Source organism: Crotalus tigris, unplaced genomic scaffold, assembly GCF_016545835.1.
Source record: "Crotalus tigris isolate CLP2741 ecotype Arizona unplaced genomic scaffold, ASM1654583v1 scf7180000020005.207487, whole genome shotgun sequence".
NCBI lineage: Eukaryota > Metazoa > Chordata > Lepidosauria > Squamata > Viperidae > Crotalus > Crotalus tigris.
The window spans coordinates 101,897-122,162 of record NW_024097816.1 but is presented as its reverse complement, the minus strand read 5'-3'; the positions used below and the strand labels follow the sequence as shown (position 1 = coordinate 122,162).

The following is a 20,266-nucleotide window of genomic DNA, read 5'->3' as shown; positions in this document are numbered from 1 at the left end:
ATGCAAAGTCCTACAATACTCATCTCTACGGCTTGTTAAAATGACTTTGCCGTCTTTCCCTCTTTTTTCTTTTCTTTTTTCTGCCCAGCATAATCATTTCCTTTATTAGCTGAAGGATTTCATAATTTAAGGGAGACGAGAACCTATAAGTCACCCATTCAAATAAGGAGCGTGGATATTGCAAACATTAAATTCTCCCATAAAAAATGTTAAGGCATCATTAAACGAGGTTCAGATTAATGCAATCCAGTCAATTCGGAATAGGTATTACCTGTAATAGTCTGAAACAATATCCAGTGATATAGGATGTATAAGATTTTACTCCAACCAATTTATACCCCCATAAAACATACAGGTATCGCTCAAAACCATCATTAACCGGGCATGCCTTGTATTAAATCAAGTGAGTTTGATAAAGTGAAGGAGAAAAAAAATCTCCCTTGCCTGATTTCACATGTTTCTCATCTCTATTATCTGTCACCAAGCATCTTATTTCTAATTTGAGACAAATAAGCACTCCATTCTGGTAACAGCTGACCTGAGAACACTTGACTTACCAATCTGTTTAGATGTCTGGCAAATTTATGTGTGCATGCTAAGATCTGACTCTATCTTATTACTTCCCCACCGAGCCACTGAAACTCAGCACGGCTCCTCTTCTGATAGACCAAAAGGGCAGAGCAACTGTATTATCTTGGCAAATGTGTCTTCCCAACCCTGATTTAAGGAGATAAAAAGAATGGCAGAAAGGGACTGCATTTTAAAGAAGAGAAGGGAGAAACAAGATGTTTAATGCTCCTGTTGCTTACACTGTTCATCCCCCGGAGAAGCTTCCAGCTTCGGAGCCCACCAAAAAAGGGTGGTTCGAAATAGAATAGGTGGGAAGAAGGATTTTCACGAGTAAATGGATATATGAAGAGGAGTTAACATTATTTGTGAATGTGCTTTCTCTCTTGTGAAGCACTCTGCTTGTGGTTCTATTTTCCTGTGCAAGTTTGGTTTCGGGTCAGAGTTAAAAATTTATTATTGAGAGAAGTTTAGTTTTGTTATCTTGCAATTCTTTTGTCCTCTGTTCTTAAAAAAAATTGGAACACTGCTATCATGTCACCTGTTGTGTCCGGAGCCTGCAAAAGCAGGCTCGGGACGTTGCATTGGTCCTGGGCATTCCAAAAGTTGCCCGGGACCAGACAGAGCGGCGCCAGCCTTGTGCGCATGCGCAAGGCGCGAAAACACTCTGTTCCTATTGGTTGACATTGTCCCAGTTCTGGCCATATAAAAAGTCCTCCATGCCTTTTGCTTTTGCTTGGTTGTTGTAGAAGGAGAATAAAGCGTTTGTTCAGCATCGCCATGTGTCTTCATCATTCGCATGTGAACAAAGTACACAACATCACCCCAATCCTTCTTTTCATTAAACTAGACATACCCAAATCCTACAACCGCAGCACAGGATTGAACTGGGGGGGTCCTTGGTGCTCCCTGACCTTTGTTGTTTTCTTGCAGACATTTCATTACCCAACTAGGGTAACATCACTGATTGCTGATGATTCTTAGTTGGTAATGAAATATTGGCAAAGAAAAAATCCAAGCTTCGAGAGCACCATGGACCCACAAAACAGACATTGTAAAACTGATAGTCTGTTCTTCTTTTTTGGATTAAATAGGAAGGTAAAAGTCAGCATTGATATTATTTGGTAGCAATGTCTTAAACAACATCTGCAATTCCACACATGTAACCACTCTTCATATGTTTTAATGCCCCCCCCCATCTTTCTCACTCTTCTCTGCACTCTATCCAGAGTTTCAACATCTTTTTTTATACTGTGATGTTTCAGTGTTATCTAGTCAAATAACAAAACATCTGCATGCAAACAACCAAGCTGAAAGAGCATCAGGGACTCCACAACTCAGCTGTGAGCTACAGATATTCTCTTCCTAGGACTGCAAAAGGAATGTCAGTACTAACATAAGAGAGGCAGAATGTTTGGGAAAGGGTATTGTAAAGCTCAGAAACTTTTTATTTCTTTGCTTGTTGGTTTGGGATGATTACTCTGACAGTTTTAGAATGGTCTTTGTTGAGTTACGAAGTTATAATCTGATAATGCATGCTTTTTGGCTACGTCCCTGGGACATCAATAGTTGGCTGGCACCTGCTTGCAGCTTTGCAGGCAATCAGCCCCTGTCATGTCCTCTAGTTCTTGACCTTATGCAAAAACTGCCCACCATCAAGCTGGATATCCATCTGCTGAGAAAAAAAAAAAAGAAGCAGGAATAGCCTCACTCCTCTTGTTGATATAAGTGGGAAGCAGCTATTCTACTTTTGTTTCTTCTCTTCTTAAAATTCATTTTTATTGACTAAATAGAAAACACAAAGAATATCTTCTGATCTTAACAGCGAAGGGAAAGGCAGTCCCTTGTTTGTTTGATTAAGAAAATTTATATGGCTGCCCAACTCTCAGTGACTCTGAGTGGCTTACAATAAGGTGACCAGCCGTCCTCCTTTAAGGAGGACAGTCCTCCTTTTGTAAGTTCTGTCCTCCCTCAAAAAGTGTCCTCCTTCATGTCCTCCTTTTCGATATTTGAAGACTAATCTGCAGGGCTTTTTTTTTCCCTCATAGAATGCTCAGAACGGCGTTCCGGCACCTTTTTTTGATGGGTTTTGTTTTCAACTTTTGAATGAACTGTGCTACTCCCCCTATTGGCTTTCGAAAGCCAATAGGAATTGCTGCTGAGTGCGCCAAAACACCTGGCTGGCAAACTTTGCACATACAAGTTGTCTGTATTATTGTTGCAATGAATAAAATGTTTCTTTTATTTACGATATTTTTTCTTTAATTTATTTGTGTCCTCCTTTTCACTGTAAAAAAGTTGGTCACCTTACTTACAAGGATAAAAATTCTATGTAAAACAATAAAAAGCAAACTTCTTGCCGATGTTTCACCACCCAGCTAGGTAACATCATCATTGTTAGGTTCTGGACATACTTCTGAGTATACTTTCACTTCTGGATATACTTTTACACTGGGCTATTTTTATGGGTTGTTTTTATCAAGTCTGAACAGTGGCAGTGGTCTGGATGGACAACCATTTGTCTGAAATGTTATAGGGCAATAGTGGCGAACCTATGGCACGGGTGCCAGAGGGGGCACGCAGTCCTAGGCCTTCAGCTGGGTTTTATAAAACCTTTTCGCTTTAGACCTCCGTCGCCGTGTGCAAAAATAAAAAAAGGTTCAATCAGTCAATTTCAACTTCTTGTGGGGAAAAAAAAAGATCTTGCAAAGTTGAAATTGATTGATTGAACTTTTTAGTCCCACCCAGTCTGCTGTTACCACTGCAGCCATGCCCACCCAATGGGTCACGCCCACCCAATGGGCCACACCCACCTGGCACTCGACGATGCATAAGTGGGTTTTGGGTTGCAGTTTGGGCACTCAGTCTCTAAAAGGTTCACCATCACTGTTATAGGGTTTCCTGCTTGAGCAGGGAGTAGAACAAGGGTGTCAAATTGCGGGCCGGATGCATCATGCCACACATTGCCGTCAATGGGAAAAAAATTGCGATACATCATGACACATCATGTGACGTTGCGAATTTGACACCCCTGGACTAGAAGACCTCCAAGGTCCCTTCCAACTCTGTTATTCTGTTAATCCCACAAGCCCTTGGCAACCACAATTGAATGTGCCATTTGATAGGCTCCATCCACTCTGGGGTCCCCAGGCCTGTTGACGAAACCAGATTTTCAGAGCCCTTTGAAAAAGTGTCATAGTGGGGGGCAATCCTATCTCCATGGGGATGATGTTTCATAGGGAGGGAGCCACTGTGGAGAAGGCCCTTCTTCTTGGTCCCATTAGATGGACTTTCTTAGGAGAGAGGACCCATAGCATTCCCCATTTCTCCACTCTTGTGGGTCAGGTAGATATGATCAGGAAAAGATGGTCCTTCAAAATAACCTGGTCCTAAGCCTTGTAGAGCTTTGAAGGTGACATATTAGGGTACGAACTAGCAGAACCAGTATAAGTGCAACAAAATCAGCAAGATGATGGCTTTGTATTGCAATCAAAGCTATGCTCCTTTTTTGTACATCTTGAAATATTGCATGCATATACAAAAAGGCCAGGGCTTCAGCCACAACACTACTGTTGGCAACTTGCTGATTATTGGTCGTCACCTTTCTATGGGCATCTGTGGATCTGCCCTATTTTATACCAATTGCAACTTCTAGACATTTTCCAAGGGTGGACTTCTATTGTCTATGTCAGGGCTTTTCAACCTTATCACAGATTGTACCACTTTTAGGACATGATAATATTTGAGTACCACCAGTGCTTAGCAAGGTGTCAAAAATTGATGACTAAAAAAAAGGAGGGGGTTTTGGGTTTTACTGATTAGATTCATTTGTTGTTATAGAAATGGCTAATTTATAATATTATGGAAAAGTAAAACGTTGAGGTTTAATGTTAATGTTTCCTTCTACTGTAATAGAGGAAGTCTGTTCTTTTTCCCTTCTCCCCCTCACTTTTTCCTCCCCATTGTGTCCTACTATTTGCTTTTATATTTTTATATTTTATTCTATAATCTAATAAAATATTACAAACTGTAGGAAAAAAGTACCAGTTTTAATTTCTTTGGTGGCTTTTCCTTTGCTGTATCACTTTCCCATTGCACTGACAAATGTATGATGAATTTATCCATGTTTATTAATATGCACCACTACCAGCTAGCTCAGGCGTCTTCAAACTTGGCACTTTTAAGACTTGTGGACTTCAACTCCCTCTATGTTACAGCCACCAAGAGGATCGAACCTAATGATTGCCAAATTGCAAAATTCCTCTGCAAAATTAGACCGGCTCAGAAAAGATCACAGTTGCTACACAGCTGATGCAAAAGACCTGTTCATTGTAACATCTATCAGCAAATCTAGAGACATGACATTAAAAGACATAAAACATTCTTTTTCGAAACTTAAAATAAGGAGATAGTTTTATTCTGTTTCCTGGGACACGTATAAGTCTCTCAGTGCTGAGTGAATAGAATGGCTCCCAATGCATATTGCTGTTTTATGCAGGGAAGGCAGCATAACATCATGAACTGTGAATTGCCATCAACTGCTGATGAAAATGTTTTCTTTGGTCTGACATCTCCTCTCACCAGCAGACATAAAATTGTCAGCAACGGTTGTATGTTGTTAAGCAGTGAGAAACTTTTGTCTAGGGCAGGGGTAGGCAACCTTGGCTCTTTTATGACTCGTGGACTTCAACTCCCAGAATTCCTGAGCCAGCATGGCTCAGCATGGAAATCTCTCCCTTTCCCCTCAGCATGGCTGGCTCAGGAATTCTGGGAGTCATAAAAGAGCCAAGGTTGCCTACCTTTGATCTAGATCAGGGGTAGGCAACCTTGGCTCTTTTATGACTCGTGGACTTCAACTCCCAGAATTCCTGAGCCAGCATGGCTCAGCATGGAAACCTCTCCCTTTCTCCTCAGCATGGCTGGCTCAGGAATTCTGGGAGTTGAAGTCCACGAGTCATAAAAGAGCCAAGATTGCCTACCCCTGGTCTAATGGTTAAAGTCACAAAAGCTTGGAACTGGGGGACTGTTTTACTTTTGCTTAGGCAAGAAGCGAGTTGGGTAACTTTGGACCATTCTCAACTCTTGGAAGAAGACCATAACAACAGTAGCCTGCTAAGGGTGGGTGTGTTGGGAGTGATGCCTCTTAGATCAGTCAAGTACACCATGTTGACTTTTTTTTTTTATTTGCTTGAATTTCTGTGTCAAACCTCTTGTTGATTCATGCCTTGGAAACTAGCTGCCTTAGATTGCTTTGATCTCCGCATCAGCCTGGGCTGACTCAACAGAAAGCAATAACTCCAAAACCCATAATGAGAAATCAACAACTCCTAAAAGATGCATCCCTTGACTGGTTTCACTGTAGAAAAAAAAAACTGTGTAAGAGAGAAAATGAACCAAAAATATACTTTGCCATTTCGTGCTGAAGCTGCTCCCCCCCCCACTTTCTCGAACGACATAAGTTGGAATGCTGCCACCTCAAAGAGCCGAGATATTTGTATTATTTATTTATTAAATTAATAAGCTGCCCAGCTCACCCATCAAGCGATGCTTCTGGGCAGCTGTTGAGAGTTGCATATTTTGGAGAGCAAAAGAGCGTTCACATTTCCAAATGCATTTTTACATCCTCCCGTTCATGTTACCCATAAGCAGAAAAAACAGCGAGAGGTGGAGATTAAATTTTCCACAAACGTATTCAGCGATATGCTTATATTCTGCCCCCCCCCATTTACCTAAAAAGCCATCAGCCTCCCAGTGGTTTTACAATATTTAGTGTAAGGCCGGCCTGAGCAAGAAGCCCCTGACTCTACACTTAAGTGGTAAAAAGGCACTAAAATATATTAGAAGGAAAAGCTGATCAGGTGGGGCTGTCACAGGATTGTAGCCAAAAGCTGGAAAAACGAATTAGCTGATACGACTTCAGATTTTAATCTTTTCCTGTTCCAAGCTATCTAAGGAAAGGAACGGTAGCCAGGAAAGCACCTGCTTAAATTGATACGAGTTTAATATCACTTCTGGAAAAAATGCTAATAGTTCAAGATTTTCCTTCCCTCCTGCTTTCTGGCATTGTGGGTAATCCTTTCCCAGTTGTAAATGTTGGCCTACCTTCCTTTCTCCCAGGCCAAAAGAGTTTTGTTGTTGTTGAAATCAATACCATAATTTAGCCAGTGTTTCTCAACCTTGACAATTTTAAGGCATGTGGACTTCAACTCCCAGAATTCCACAGCCAGCATTGCTGGCTGTGGAATTCTGGGAGTTGAAGTCCACATGCCTTAAAATTGTCAAGGTTGAGAAACACTGATTTAGACCAATTTTTTAAGATAGGTGGACTTCAACTCCCAGAATACTCCAGGCAGCATTGGAATGCTGGCTAGGGTGTTCTGGGAGTTGAAGTCCACATATCTTAAAAATGGCTAAGCATGGGAAACACTGATGTAGGCACTGCACCACATAGTTTTCCTGGCCTTATACATATTGCCTGCCTGGATCCATTTAAGGTTATTAGCGACGAACTTACAACTCACTCCTTAATAACCATATACAGAACTTTAGTATGTTCTAAAGTCAACCTGCTCCATACAAAACTATATTCCCAGAGGAGTTATCAAAAGGCTAGATTTAAGCAATGATTTTGCCATGCCGGGTGGGAATATGCCAGTCACTTCTATGGCTTCCTTGTATGACATGCTAAGATCTTCATGTGGACTAGATCCTTTGTGCATGTGTGTGCATATGTGTGAGAGAGACCGTGTCATGGCTCCCTTCCCATTTCTGGTGGGCCTCTCACTAAACAGACTTTCTCCTCTTTCCAAACATGTTATTAATCAATTTGGCCATGGATTTTGAGCCGCTGGGCCGTCTCTTCTCCTTCCCCTTGGGATGAGCCATGAGGCTTCTCAAAGCTTGGATGAACATCGTTCCCACTTCCTGGCATTGTTCCGCAGCTGACAGTTCACAAAACTGGCATCTGTAATCCAAGGCCAACTTCTGTCCTTCATCCCAACCAACTTCTCGTATGTGGCACAAATCCTGTTTGTTCCCAACCAGAAACACGGTGCACTCTGAGGCTCTGGAAAAACGTAGACAAAAGGAAAATTATAAACAAGGAACTTTCTTCCGCTTAGCTCGTGTTTACATCAGTTACTTCTGTTAATTTTTTTAACCGAGGTGAGCCGAGGTGGCGCAGCAGTTAGAGTGCAGTACTGCAGGCCACTTTAGCTGACTGTGTTCAGCAGGTCACCGGTTCAAATCTCACCGGCTCAAGGTTGACTCAGCCTTCCATCCTTCCGAGGTAGGTAAAATGAGGACCCAGATTGTTGGGGGCAATGTAAATATATATATATATACATTGCTTACTGGTGTACACCGCTTAGAGAGTGCTTGCACTTAAAAGCGGTATATAAGTCTCATAAATAAATAAATAAATAAAATGTTAGATCACGTGTAAATTGTACAAGAGGCAATATATTTTTATTTAGTTAAACCATTTATATTAAAACACTATCTTATACAGGTAGTTCTCAACTTACGACCAGTTGCTTAGCACCTGTTCAAAGTTCCAATGGCCCCTACCCCGGTATGTACAATCCCTATCATCACATGACAGCATGTCAAGTGCTCAGCAACTCGGCCGTAGGGATGGCTGTTTGCAGTGTCCCATGGTTGTGCAATTGTACTTGATGATGGTTTTGCCAAAAATTGTTATTTACTTCCAGTTTTCAGCAGAACCGCAGCTATAGCAAGCCACTGGTCCACTTAACAACCACGCTGTTTTACAACTGGGATGGGCAGGCTCCATTATGGCCATAACTTGAGAACTGTCTGTACAATTCAACCTTGAGCATCGAAACAGTAAATACATTAAAAGATACAAATTCAAATCTCACAAAATCAAGGGTCATCGCACTCTAATCAAGGTGCAATTTCCACCAACTGCACGTGTATTGGGCTCAGCCCACATCCCGGTCCAGAGCAGGAAGAAACAGCCAGGTCTTCACAACTTTCTAGTTGTGAGATGATGGACAGAGATGAGAGGGAGATGAGAGAAGAGAGAGATGATTAATAGATGATAGATAGATAGATATAGATGATTAATAGAGATAGATAGATAGATAATAGATGATTAATAGATAGATGATTGATAGATGATAGATGAGATAAATGATTAATAGAGATATAGATGATTGATAGATGATAGATGATAGATGATTGATATAGATATTGATAGGATAGATGATAGATGATATAGATAGATAGATAGATAGATAGATAGATAGATAGATAGGATTGATAGATGATAGATTAGATAGATGATATAGATGATTGATAGATGATAGATTAGATAGATAGATAAATGATAAATAGATGATTGATAGATGGGGCTGCCATAAAGAAGAGGGAATTAAGCTATTTTCCAAAGCACCTGAAGGCAGGACAAGAAGCAACGGGTGGAAACTAATCAAGGAGAGAAGCAACCTCGAACTAAGGAGAAACTTCCTGACAGTTAGAACAATTAATCAGTGGAACAGCTTGCCTCCAGAAGCAGTAAATGCTCCAACACTGGAAGTTTTTAAGAAGAGTCTGGACAGCCACTTGTCCGAAATGGTGTAGGGTTTCCTGCCCGAGCAGGGGGTTGGACTAGATGACCTCCAAGGTCCCTTCCAACTTTACTAATATGAACATATGAACAGATGAGAGAGAGAGAGGGAGGGAGGGAGGGGCGATAGAGGACAAATAGAGTAGAAGCTTCCCAAATCTCAAAAGGGAGGCCTTTCCATAAGGCAGACACCACTACAGAGAAGACACGAGTCCTGGGTCCTCCCAGATGACATTGTTTGATAGAAGGGAGTGTGTGTTTGTATACTGATGCGCCAGTTGAGCTCATCTATGTAATTTATACATCCCCCTCTTTTTAAAAAAAAATGTTTTCCATTTATATCATATTCAGTAAGTTAAAAATCAACAAAGAATAAAGTGTCTTCTCTAAAGGACCAGCCTATATTTTTAACACAATGGAATTATTCTGATTTCAAAAGAACTGTTTGGGAAACTGTTTTGGCAAAATTCTAAAATGTTTCTATTGGAACCCTGATTGATCCCTAGTGCTTGTTTGCTTTTTAAACAAGGAGGGTGAAATATGAGCAACTGCTGGCCATTTTCTCTACAAACACGAACTTTTCACAGTGGACTATCGATGGTGACAGATTCACATATATGAAGACAAAGGTTGTAAAAAATAACCGGTCATTGGAGAGTTGCTTTTATTGGATGGGGATCATCCTTCATAATAGCAATTTCTTTCCCACACTGCAATTAAAAGCGGAGATTGAATTTCAGCTGGCTGATAGTTATAAATGTCACCCGGTTCAATAAAACTTACTCTGAGGTACAGTAGCTTGATCCAGCACCGTAGATAAGCTGACCCTAATAAACTGATTTTTAAACTATGCACAATTCCTATTTGGTAGGTCTGTGAGTAAGAAGAGGATTGGCTGCATCAAACTAGGTAGATGCACTGCAATGAATTGGACTCATTGCTCCTGGCTTTTATTGGGTCTTCACTTAAAGCAGGGGTGGGTTATCCCGACCTTAAGTGAAGCAGGAATTGAAGTCCACAAGTCATAAAAGGGCCGTGGTTCCCCACCCCTGCCTTAAAGGGATCAAGTCTGAATCTAGCCCCATTTCGCTTACGATCCACACCAATTTTCCATTTTCCTAGTCACAGTCGCTAGCTAACTTGCCTTCTGCAAGTTCCGGCATGACATTCACGGATCCGATATAGCAATGCTTTTGCGAAAGCAAATGAAGTTCTGTCACTGATGTCATAGACCACAACAAATCCATCTGCCCATTGGAGTTCATCTGTAAGCAACAACTTTCCTGGTCGAGGCTAGAAGACAAAACAACAAGCAGTTTATACTGTGCTTTCAATTGGAAAAGACCAGTGGTGGGATTCAAATATGTGAACAACCAGTTCTCTGTCTGGATGCCGCTTCCGGAAGTCCATTCTGGGCCTGGGCAACCAAAAAATTACGGTAGCTACCGGTTCTGCCAGTACTGGTGTGAACTGGCTGAATCCCACCACTGGAAAAGACACAGTTTCAGCCTAATTGAAACAAAACTGCTTACCCGCCATCATGTTGGTATCAACTCATATATTTTTCTCCTGGAGGATCTGTCTCTAGCCCAACCTTTTGGGTCTCCCAAAGGTGTACTCATTCCCTATACCAGTGATGGCGAACCTTTTAGAGACCAAGTGCCCCAAAACCACCTCGCCCCTGCCCCGTCCCCGCGTTTCCTGCCCGCAGGGTCACCCACTACGTCCACAGCCCACCAACAGATCGCCCAGGCGGCCCAGCATCATGGCAGCCACACCCTCTGTCCGCGCCCCCCATCATCTGTATGCGACAGGGCACGAGGGCAGAGTCTTGTCCCCACTGCCCAGCTGCCATGTCCTTGGCTGCTCTGCTCTGCACAGGCTAAACCTGGGGCAACTCTCCTCCGGGGGGGGGGGCTGCTGGTGAGGAGGGGGCCATGGGGGGTGGCAGAGCCGGGGCAACAGCGCGTGTGCCCACAGAGAGGGCTCTGAGTGCTGCCTCTGGCACGCGTGCCATAGGTTTGCCACCACTGCCCTATACAATTACGTTGGAACTTCTTTTTTCTTCAGATGAGAAGTTTTATTCCAAGGCTTTTTATAAAGCAGTTAGCATGCATGGTTTGATCGGCTCTATTTGTTTTCTTCCCCACCAGGACCAAGTAAAATAGATTTACACTGAGAGATGGTAAGTAGACCAAAATTATTTAGATAACCAACTAAGTGAAGAGCCCCTATCAGCTGTAAACAAATTCTCCAACTGGCATTGTCTGAAAGCGAAGAAAACAATGCAATCTGTGCATGAACTGAATTACACAATCTGTTTTTTTTTTTTTAAGCTGCAATTTATGTGAATTCTCTGCCTGGCTAAATCAAACTATCATTCAAGATACTGTCATATGAGAGTCAAAAAACATCTTAAAGGCACTTTGAAGTATAACTGGTCTCGGGAGCAGGCCTAATTCTTTTATAACCCAATAAAACAATTCATCATCTCTGGTTGTTTGGTGTCCCCTTCTCAGCAACCTGTGGCAGTGAATTCCTTCTGCTATTCAGTACTAGTCCTGCTTTAGGCATGAAAGCCGGCGAGATGACTTTGGGCCGATCACCAGGCGACAGTGAGTTCTAGTCCCTTCCTAGGCACAAAAGCCAATTGGAAAACCTTGCGCCAATCACCAGGCGATAGTGAGTTCTAGTCCCACCTTAGGGCATGAAGGCCATCTGGATGACTTTGGAGCAATCGCCAGGAGAACGTGACTTCTAGTCCATCCTTAGGCATGAAAGTCAGCTGCCTGACTTTGAGCCATTCACAGTGAGACTGTGAGTTCTAATCCTGCCTTAGGCATGAAAGCTGGCTGGATGACTTTGGGCCAGTCACCTTTTCTCAGCCCAGCCCACCGCACCCACAGGGTGCGTAGGGAAAGGAGAAGGAGGAAGGTGTGTTTATGATAGTGTGTTCACTGTCTAGTTTTCCAACTTACTTGGGAACAAGGATCATATATTTCCAAGTTAATTTGCTTTCCATCCAGACACAAATGTTTTGTATAAATGCATTCTGTGAGGGGAAAAAAAGAGAGAAATAAACAGGCCGGCTAGAAAAGCCATCATTTATATCTCCCCAAAACAATACAACAAAGATGAATCAATCCATCGCTACCTCTTCCCTGTCTCAATCTGATACTTAGCCAGGAAATGATGTTAGTCTTCAGTTTTAAAAGAAAGCTGTAGCATATCTTTGTATTTTTCCTTAAAGTACAGAGCTCAGAACGTTTACTATATCTCCTGTTTCCTCATTTTATAAAATCCCTTCCCTTACCACCACTAACGTCTGAATCATTTGAGTATAAATAAAATGCAAGGCAGATTCAAAGTTAGTGTAAACTTACCAGAATCAGAGGCATATTCTCCAATGAAACGCTTTGTCAGAAAGCGCACCGTAAGGGCTGCAAAAGATGAAGTAAAGGAGACATGTGAGTGATGCTTTGAATGCATGATTTTCCAAAGAAAATATCTCTGGATTTTAGCATTATTATTATTATTTTGCATTCAGGCATATCCAGCTAATAACTGGATTATGAGTTAAGCTACAAGCCTATATATAGCAGACAAGCAGTACTTTCTACCACTACTTTGCGTCAGCTCTGGAAATTGTATATTTGTTCTAGTTTCCCAATTTAATTGGCCAATAGTGCAAGCCTTATTTAGGTCCCAAGATGTAAACCAGAAATCAACTGCTGGCGCCAGAGATGGAGAAATGAAGAGAGTTAAGGTGTATTTATGTGACTGTGATAATTCCTACCTTGTGGGCGAATTTCTAAATAGACTACCATTGGGATCCCCATATCAAAATAACTTACCTTATATTTGAAAATTACATTTAACACAGCACAGTACCTGAGCAAAATGGTTCGGCTGAGATCGGCATAAGTGAGACTGACTGGGGTAGATTGTAGGAGTGATGGTGAAATATAATTTTATCATATTTTATCTATCTACATATGGCTGTGAGAGTTCGACCATAAGAAAGGCTGTGGGCCAAAGAATTGAGGCCTTTGAACCATGGTGCTGGAGAAGACTCCTGCGAGTCCCCTGGACTGCAAGGCGATCAAACCAGTCAGTTTTAGAGGAGATCAACTCTGACTGCTATTTAGAAGGCCAGACCCTGAAGTTGAAACTAAAACACTTTGGCCACTTAATGAGAAGGAAGGACTCATTGGAGAAGAGCCTAATGCTGGGAAAGATTGAGGGCAATAGAAGAAGGGGACGACAGAGAATGAGGTGGCTGGATGGAGTCACTGAAGCAGTAGGTGTGAATTTAAATGGACTCCAGAAGATGGTAGAGGACAGTTGTCCATGGGGTGTGAATTTAAATGGACTCCAGAAGATGGTAAAGGACAGTTGTCCATGGGGTCGCAATGGGTCGGACACGACTTCGCAACTAACAACAAATCTATCTACATGTTAAATTGCTGTATTTGATTCTAATTTCATTTTAAATTGTATTTTATTTCTATTTTATTTTAAATTGTATTTTAACCAATTCCATTTTTAATTGTTTTACTGCCTTTTAATATAACCTGGGTTTGGAACTCTGCACCTTGATATGGCCCATGGGCTAATCAATAAAGTAATTAATTAAATAGACTACCATACAGGAGCAGCGCCTGGCTTCAGACACTGTATTCAGCTATTATTTTACGTGATTGATTCAAGCATATTAAGGCTGCCCAAACTAGACTGCAATAATATACATAATCACTAGATGGCAGCAAAGAGACATGGAAAAATTGACCATGACATAAAGCCAAGTAACAATCAAAGATAACTGCTAACTCAAGTTTTGAAGACTTTTTTTTTGGGGGGGGGGGGGCAGATAAGGTCACAAAACTGGGCACAAATCTTTTAAGAACTACATAGCTTAGCAACAAATGTTCTGTCCCAATTGTGGTTGTAAGTTGTAAGTCTTCCATACTATATCTATAGCCAGCCAGGGCTATCTGAGGAATTCTGGGAGTTGAAGTCCACAAGTCTTAAAGTTGCCAAGTTTGAAGACCCCTGATCTATTGCAAGCTGTTCTTCAACTCCTATTGCGAGGGGCAAATGAGATGCTGCTACCACACCAACCAGAAGGCAAACGCGTTTCAAATTCCAAGCAGAAATGGCATTTACTCCATGTTCACACAGTCCAATATGCCTTAGGACAGCCACTGAAAGTGGTTAAGAAAAAGCATCTGCACAGCTGTATTAACAACCCTGCATGATCAAACAGGTTGTGTGGAGATGGCTATTGAAGCCCCATTGCTAATCTAATTTTGCATAGAAACAACTGGGAAGAAGGATGGAAAAGCAGAAAAAGATAGCTATCTGGAATTATATTTTTTCCATTATTGGAAATGCCCAGCTGAACATCTGTTTTTTGAGATTATCTCTCTCTCTTGCTTATCTTCCCTGATGCAAGAACACCTAGGCAATCTTTCACCTGGATCAGATTTCAGATATGATTGTTGCATCATGTATCTTCAAATTATGCCTTGGGTTTATGCAATCTACACTAGACTAGAATTGCATTTCATCCAAAATTAGAACCTTAGAGATAAAACCTAAAATTAGAAGGAAGGCTGTTACAGGATTTATGTTTTGCTCTAAGCCATAATTTATTCTAACCATTATCAAACAGACCATCAAGGTTCACTGCACATGGATTATGACTTAAACCAGGTTGCACAAAACACATTGGCTTGTTCATATATTTTGCTAAGTCCAACACCAAAGACACATCATTCTGGTTTAGCATGAGTATGAATCCCAATGGATTTATAAATTTAGAATTAAATCCTAAAAATGATCCTGGATTTTAACCACATTTTGTTAAATAACTAATAATAATCTCATTTACTTATCACAACATAATCTATAGCTATGTACATTGTGATAAGCCAAACATTATACACAATTGGGATGGTTTTTAATAATAATAATAAAGTTGGAAGGAACCTTGGAGGTCATCTAGTCCAACCCCCTGTTCAGGAAGGAAACCTATACCATTTCAGGCAAATGACTGTCCAGTCTCTTTTTTCTTTCACCATAACTTACAATGTGATCTTTAATAAGATATTCTCAACCTACACTTGCCATGGCAAAAAGTAGTTTTGCACCAGATTTGTTGATGGAAATTTAAATCACTGATTCTAAACTATTTTTCATTGCTTCTATCAGTAGGTTAGTGGAATTATGGACTGAGATAATGGAAATACCAAGACTATTACTACAAGTCATTTATTTTCCAATAAAATGTCAACTTAAGGGTGGGATTCCATTCTAATTTAATAAACTGAACAATCTGCAACTCAAAAAAGTTATTTTTAAAAAATGATATCAGCTTATTATCAAAATATCTTTTGCTGCATCAGCTGAATGTATTTCAAAGGTTGGAAAATAAATTTGCAACAGGTAATCAATCAGTGGCTGAGAACCAGTTAGATGGCAAGGTTAAGGGGTCAGGCACGTGAAGTACTAGTATTGCTTTACAAAGCCCTAGTAAGAGCACACCTGGAATAATGCAGCCAGTTTTGGTCACCATATCACAAAAAAGATGTTGAGTGTTTAGAAAAATTCAGAGAACAGAAACTAAGATGATCAAAGGCCTGGAGACTAAAACATACAAAGAACGGTTGTGGGACTTGGGATTGGCTAATCTAAAGAAAATAAGAAATAGGGGAGAGATGGTAGCAGTAGTCCAGTATTTGAGGGGCTGCCACAAAGAAGAGGGGGTCACGTTATTCACCAGAACACCAGAGGGCAGAACAAGAAACAATGGTTGGAAAATGATCAAAGAGAGAAGCAACCTGGAAGTAAGGAAAAACTTCCTGACAGTGAGGACAATCAGCTTACCCCCAGAAATGGTGGCCATCCCATCACTTGAGATCTTTAAGAAAAGACTAGACAATCACCTGTCTGAGATGGTGTAGGTTCTGCTTAAGCAGGGGGGGGGCTGGACTAGAAGACCTCCAAGGTCCCTTCCAGCTCTATTCTACCGTATATAGTTCCACCTTGGGCATGAAATCAGCTGAGTAATCTTGAGCCAGTTCCTCTATCTCAGCCCTAGGAAGGAGGCAATGGCAAATCACTTCTGAAAAAATACTTGCCAAAAAAACTGCAGGGACTTGTCCAGGCAGTCTCTGAGAATTGGACACAACTGAATGAAAAAAAAATAAAAGAAGGGTAATAGCAAACAGCAGCAAGACATTTGCCAAATTTTGGGATGGCTTGTTGCCATCAGGTGCCAGTGGAGTTGGTCAGCATGCAGTTGATTGAGGTGGTCTCCAAAAAACATGCTCAACTGGTTAGTACTTGGATGGATGGGAGACCACTAGGAAACCATAGGCCTGGGGAGTGAGAAAATCCACTCCAAAACTAGGGCCTGCAAAGAATTTCAATAAGCTTGCTAAGAAAAGTCTCCATGCAGACATCAGGAAGATGTGCTACTCTATCTGGGCTGCTACATCAGGTACAGCCAACCAGAGAATTTCAGTGAATTTCATCTAGTGGTCAAGCGGATTTTTGCAGGAGTGGAGAGAAGCCCAACTCAAAGCAGACTAAAGAGGTTGCCACAAAGAAGAGGGGGGGCAACCTATTCTCCAAGAAGCAATGGATGGAAGCTAATCAAGGAGAGAGGCAACCTAGAACTGAGGAGAAATTTCCTAACAGTTAGAACATTTAATCAGAGGAACGACCTGCCACCAGAAGTTGTTGAATGCTCCAACACTGGAGGTTTTTAAGAAGAGATTGGACAACCCTTTGGTCTCAAATGGTGTGGAGCAGGGGTAGGCAACCTTGGCTCTTTCATGACTCCTCGACTTCAACTCCCAGAATTCCTGAGCCAGCATGGGTGGCTCAGGAATTCTGGGAGTTGAAGTCCATGAGTGATTAAAAAAAAGCCAAGGGTACCTACCCCTGGTAGGACTTCCTGCCTGAGCAGAGGGTTGGACTACAAGTCCTCCATGGTCCCTTCCAGCTCTGTTATTTTTCACCACCTCCTCATGTTCAGAATTGTGCTCAGGGCGTGTGATCCCGCAATCGCGCGTGTACGTGTGAGCGGACGATTCCCTTCGGAAGCCAGCAAACCCGCCCCCCGCCCGCCCGCCAGAAGCGCCACGCCGAAAGCCGCCTTCTTTAACGCCTTACCGGATTTGCCCGTCCCTTCGCTGCCCAGCATGGCCACCCGCACGCCATTCATCCCCGGCGCCACTTCGAGCGCCAAAGTCAGCCAAAGTCGCAACTTCTCCGTCGGGCGGGCGGGCGGCCGGGCAGGCAAACAGACCCGGGACACGGAGATGCTACAGCAGCGGAGACCCTGCTTGAATTGGTCCGCTGCTTCTCTTTTGCGCCCTCCGATGCCCGGGAAGCAACTGGGCTTGCCCGCTGCACCGTCCCGCGGCTATATAACCTCTTGGGCTGCGGACGTCCGGAGGGAGGGGGGGGGGAGGGAAGGGAGCGTTTGAATGTTTGAACGGAGTTCAAAGACCCGCCCTCGCCGTGCGCCCGCCCGCCGCTTCTTTTCCAGCCCATGGATTAAGCCGGAATAAAAACCGGTCGTCTGAATGCGTCATCTTTTTTTTTTGTTGTTGTTGTTGTTGTTGTTCTGGTTCCGCGCCATGATGCTGGCCTTTGTCGGTTCCGCCACCCCTCTATCCCACGATGTGAGTGGAGGGAGAATGAAGAAGCGAAATTGGCTCGTAGTTTGGCGAGTGGCCCGTTCTTTGTACAAGGGGCCTTTAACAGGCTTTGGGTTCTTCCCACGGTGGCTGGGTTCGCACGAGACGTTTGAGCAGGTCAGTTAAAAGACCCTGCCGCTGCATTTCGACAAGGCTTGATTAATGCTAAGGGTGGTTAGATGGGGTGGGTAGCTTCATGGGTAGTTAAACCCACACCCAGAAAACGGGCTAATATAACAACCAAGTTAAGTGCGCTATGCAAGCCTAGCTGATAAAAGTTGGCGAACTTGCTATGAACAAGATTCCTGGCCGTGTTGAATTTTCAGACATATTCCGTTGAGTTCAGTGGGATTTTATTCCCATGACAGTGTAATTATTTTGTAAGGTGAATGGATTCTCCCAAGTCCAGCAGCAGCATACCAGTTTTTCCCAGCCTAAACCTGTCTAGTTGCAATTGTGCTAAAAAGATCTACAGGTAGTCCTTGACTTAACAACCACAACTGAGCCCCAAATTTCTGTTGTTTAAGTGAGACATTGTTAAGTGAGTTTTGCCCCATTTTACAACCTTTCTTGCCACCGTTCTTAAGTGAATCACTGCAGTTGTTAAGTTAGTCACACAGTTGTTAAATGAATCTGGCTCCCCCATTGACTTTGCTTGTAAGAAGGTCCTAAAACAGTGGTTCTCAACCTTTCTAATGCCGCGACCCCATAATACAGTTCCCCATGTTGTGGTGACCCCCAACCACTTATACATCACCAGGTGCCAGGGGCGTGGCCAAAGAAAAGGGGAAAAAAATGGCGGACAGCCTCGTTTGGTGACCCCCGTGAAATGGTCGTTCGACCCCAAATGGGGTCCCGACCCACAGGTTGAGAACCATTGTCCTAAAAGGTAACCCCATGACCCCGGGACACTGCGACGGTCATAAATATGAGTCAGTTGCCAAGTGTCCAAATTTTGATCTCGTGATCCCCCCCATAAGGATGCTGCAAAAATTGTAAGTGTGAAAAATGGTCAAAAGTCACTTCTTTCAGTGCCGTTTGTAACTTTGGAAGGTCACTAAATGAACTGTTGTAAGTCGAGGATTACCTGTAGTTACATCTGGAGGGGAAATTTAGTTCTGCCACAGAGTCTGTTCCAAAGTAGGAGAGGGAAAAAGTCAGTGGCTTCTTGACCAAATAAAACCTCTCTGTTCATGACGCAGACTACTTAATCCCAATTACCAGAAGGAAATGATGGGAAGGATCATTCTATTGCTTTCCATTTATGGGAACAAATACTTTGCAGGAACAATTGTTCAGTTTGGCCGCAGGATTTGATCAACTTTTTGTCTCATCTCGCCCAGATCTTTTCATGATCTAAACCTGGAGATTCGTTCCCAGACTATCTCACCAGTTTGTAGCAGTCCAGTAGCCCTTGGATGCTCTGAGCAGGCCCTGAGAAAAGAAGCATTTTAATCCTAAATTCCCACTCAGGAACTGACATGATGGAATAGATGAAAATATGGCATGTCTATTGTGAGCGGTCAGACTTATTTTTAGTGCTGGAATGCAAGCTTTCTGCTTTAGCTCCTGTGTTTATATCAAAACAGGCCTTAAACTGCCTGCCATATAATTTTAGTCCTTTGCATTAGCCAACGAAACTCTGTTGATTCTCACCGCAAAGGGAAACATTTAATAAACTCAGAAAACAGGATAGTGGAGCTTTGAAGATTACTTCACTGAAAGTCTGCTTATTTTAATATTCCATCTTTGTTTTTTGTTTTTTAAAAGGAAGCCCACAGCATTATTTTAAAATTTATGTGGTTAGTTACTGTAACTTAAAGAACACACATTAGGTAGTGTTCTTCTTCGCTGACAAAAAATTAGCCTTTGACACCAAAAATGGGCTGTTCTAGGCTCTTCAGTTTAATCAGCCATGGGAAAATAGCTAATCCGTGAGTGATTCTTGCTTAATACCATTTTTTTCCATATCAGGGACACTGTTTCTCCACTCTGAGATGGAATTACAATTAAAAGTGTGGAATATCGTCCCTTTAGCAGTTCTGTAACGTTAATGTACATTTATTCAGAAGTGGTCTTCCTATTTCTGCCTTTCTACCATGTAATTAAGAATTATCCTCTACCATCCCCCCTTCCTTGATTAAAATATTTAATTGAGATTCTCATTTGCTTTCTTTAATTAGTCATTTCCTGGTACTTTCTCTGGTCATTAGCTGCCTTTTAATTAGTTGACAAGAAGTAATGACAAGCAGAAATAACTAATTCTAAGGCCAGAAGTGGTGATGGGGGGGAACCAGCAGTATTTTTGATCATTCACTTGGAACAGGTTAGTGCTGAAATTGTATTTAAGCATAAATTAGGTATTTTTTTAAAAAACACCAGACAATGTTGGTGA

The 20,266-nt window shown here is 42.1% G+C and overlaps 1 protein-coding gene across 1 annotated transcript; it reads right to left on the bottom strand.

Moving 5' to 3' along the window:
* Nucleotides 1–6,827: 6,827 nt before the first annotated feature.
* RERGL (RERG like) lies at nt 6,828–17,618 on the bottom strand. Its single transcript, XM_039365228.1, has 5 exons — nt 17,342–17,618; nt 12,544–12,600; nt 12,139–12,212; nt 10,305–10,453; nt 6,828–7,633 (listed from the first exon to the last, which is right to left on the bottom strand). Exons 1-5 carry the CDS (start codon nt 17,391–17,393, stop codon nt 7,351–7,353), a joined length of 615 nt encoding a protein of 204 aa, XP_039221162.1. The 5' UTR covers nt 17,394–17,618; the 3' UTR covers nt 6,828–7,350.
* Nucleotides 17,619–20,266: the final 2,648 nt, after the last annotated feature.

Bases quoted from the DNA above. Each gene is read 5' to 3' on its own strand.
- RERGL (XM_039365228.1), bottom strand. From the start codon at position 17,393: ATGAATGGCGTGCGGGTGGCCATGCTGGGCAGCGAAGGGACGGGCAAA. The intron at 12,213-12,543 runs GTAAGTTTACAC...TTCCCCTCACAG, and splicing joins AGAATATGCCTCTGATTCTG to AATGCATTTATACAAAACAT. The intron at 7,634-10,304 runs GCAAGTTAGCTA...ACGTTTTTCCAG, and splicing joins CATGCCGGAACTTGCAGAAG to AGCCTCAGAGTGCACCGTGT.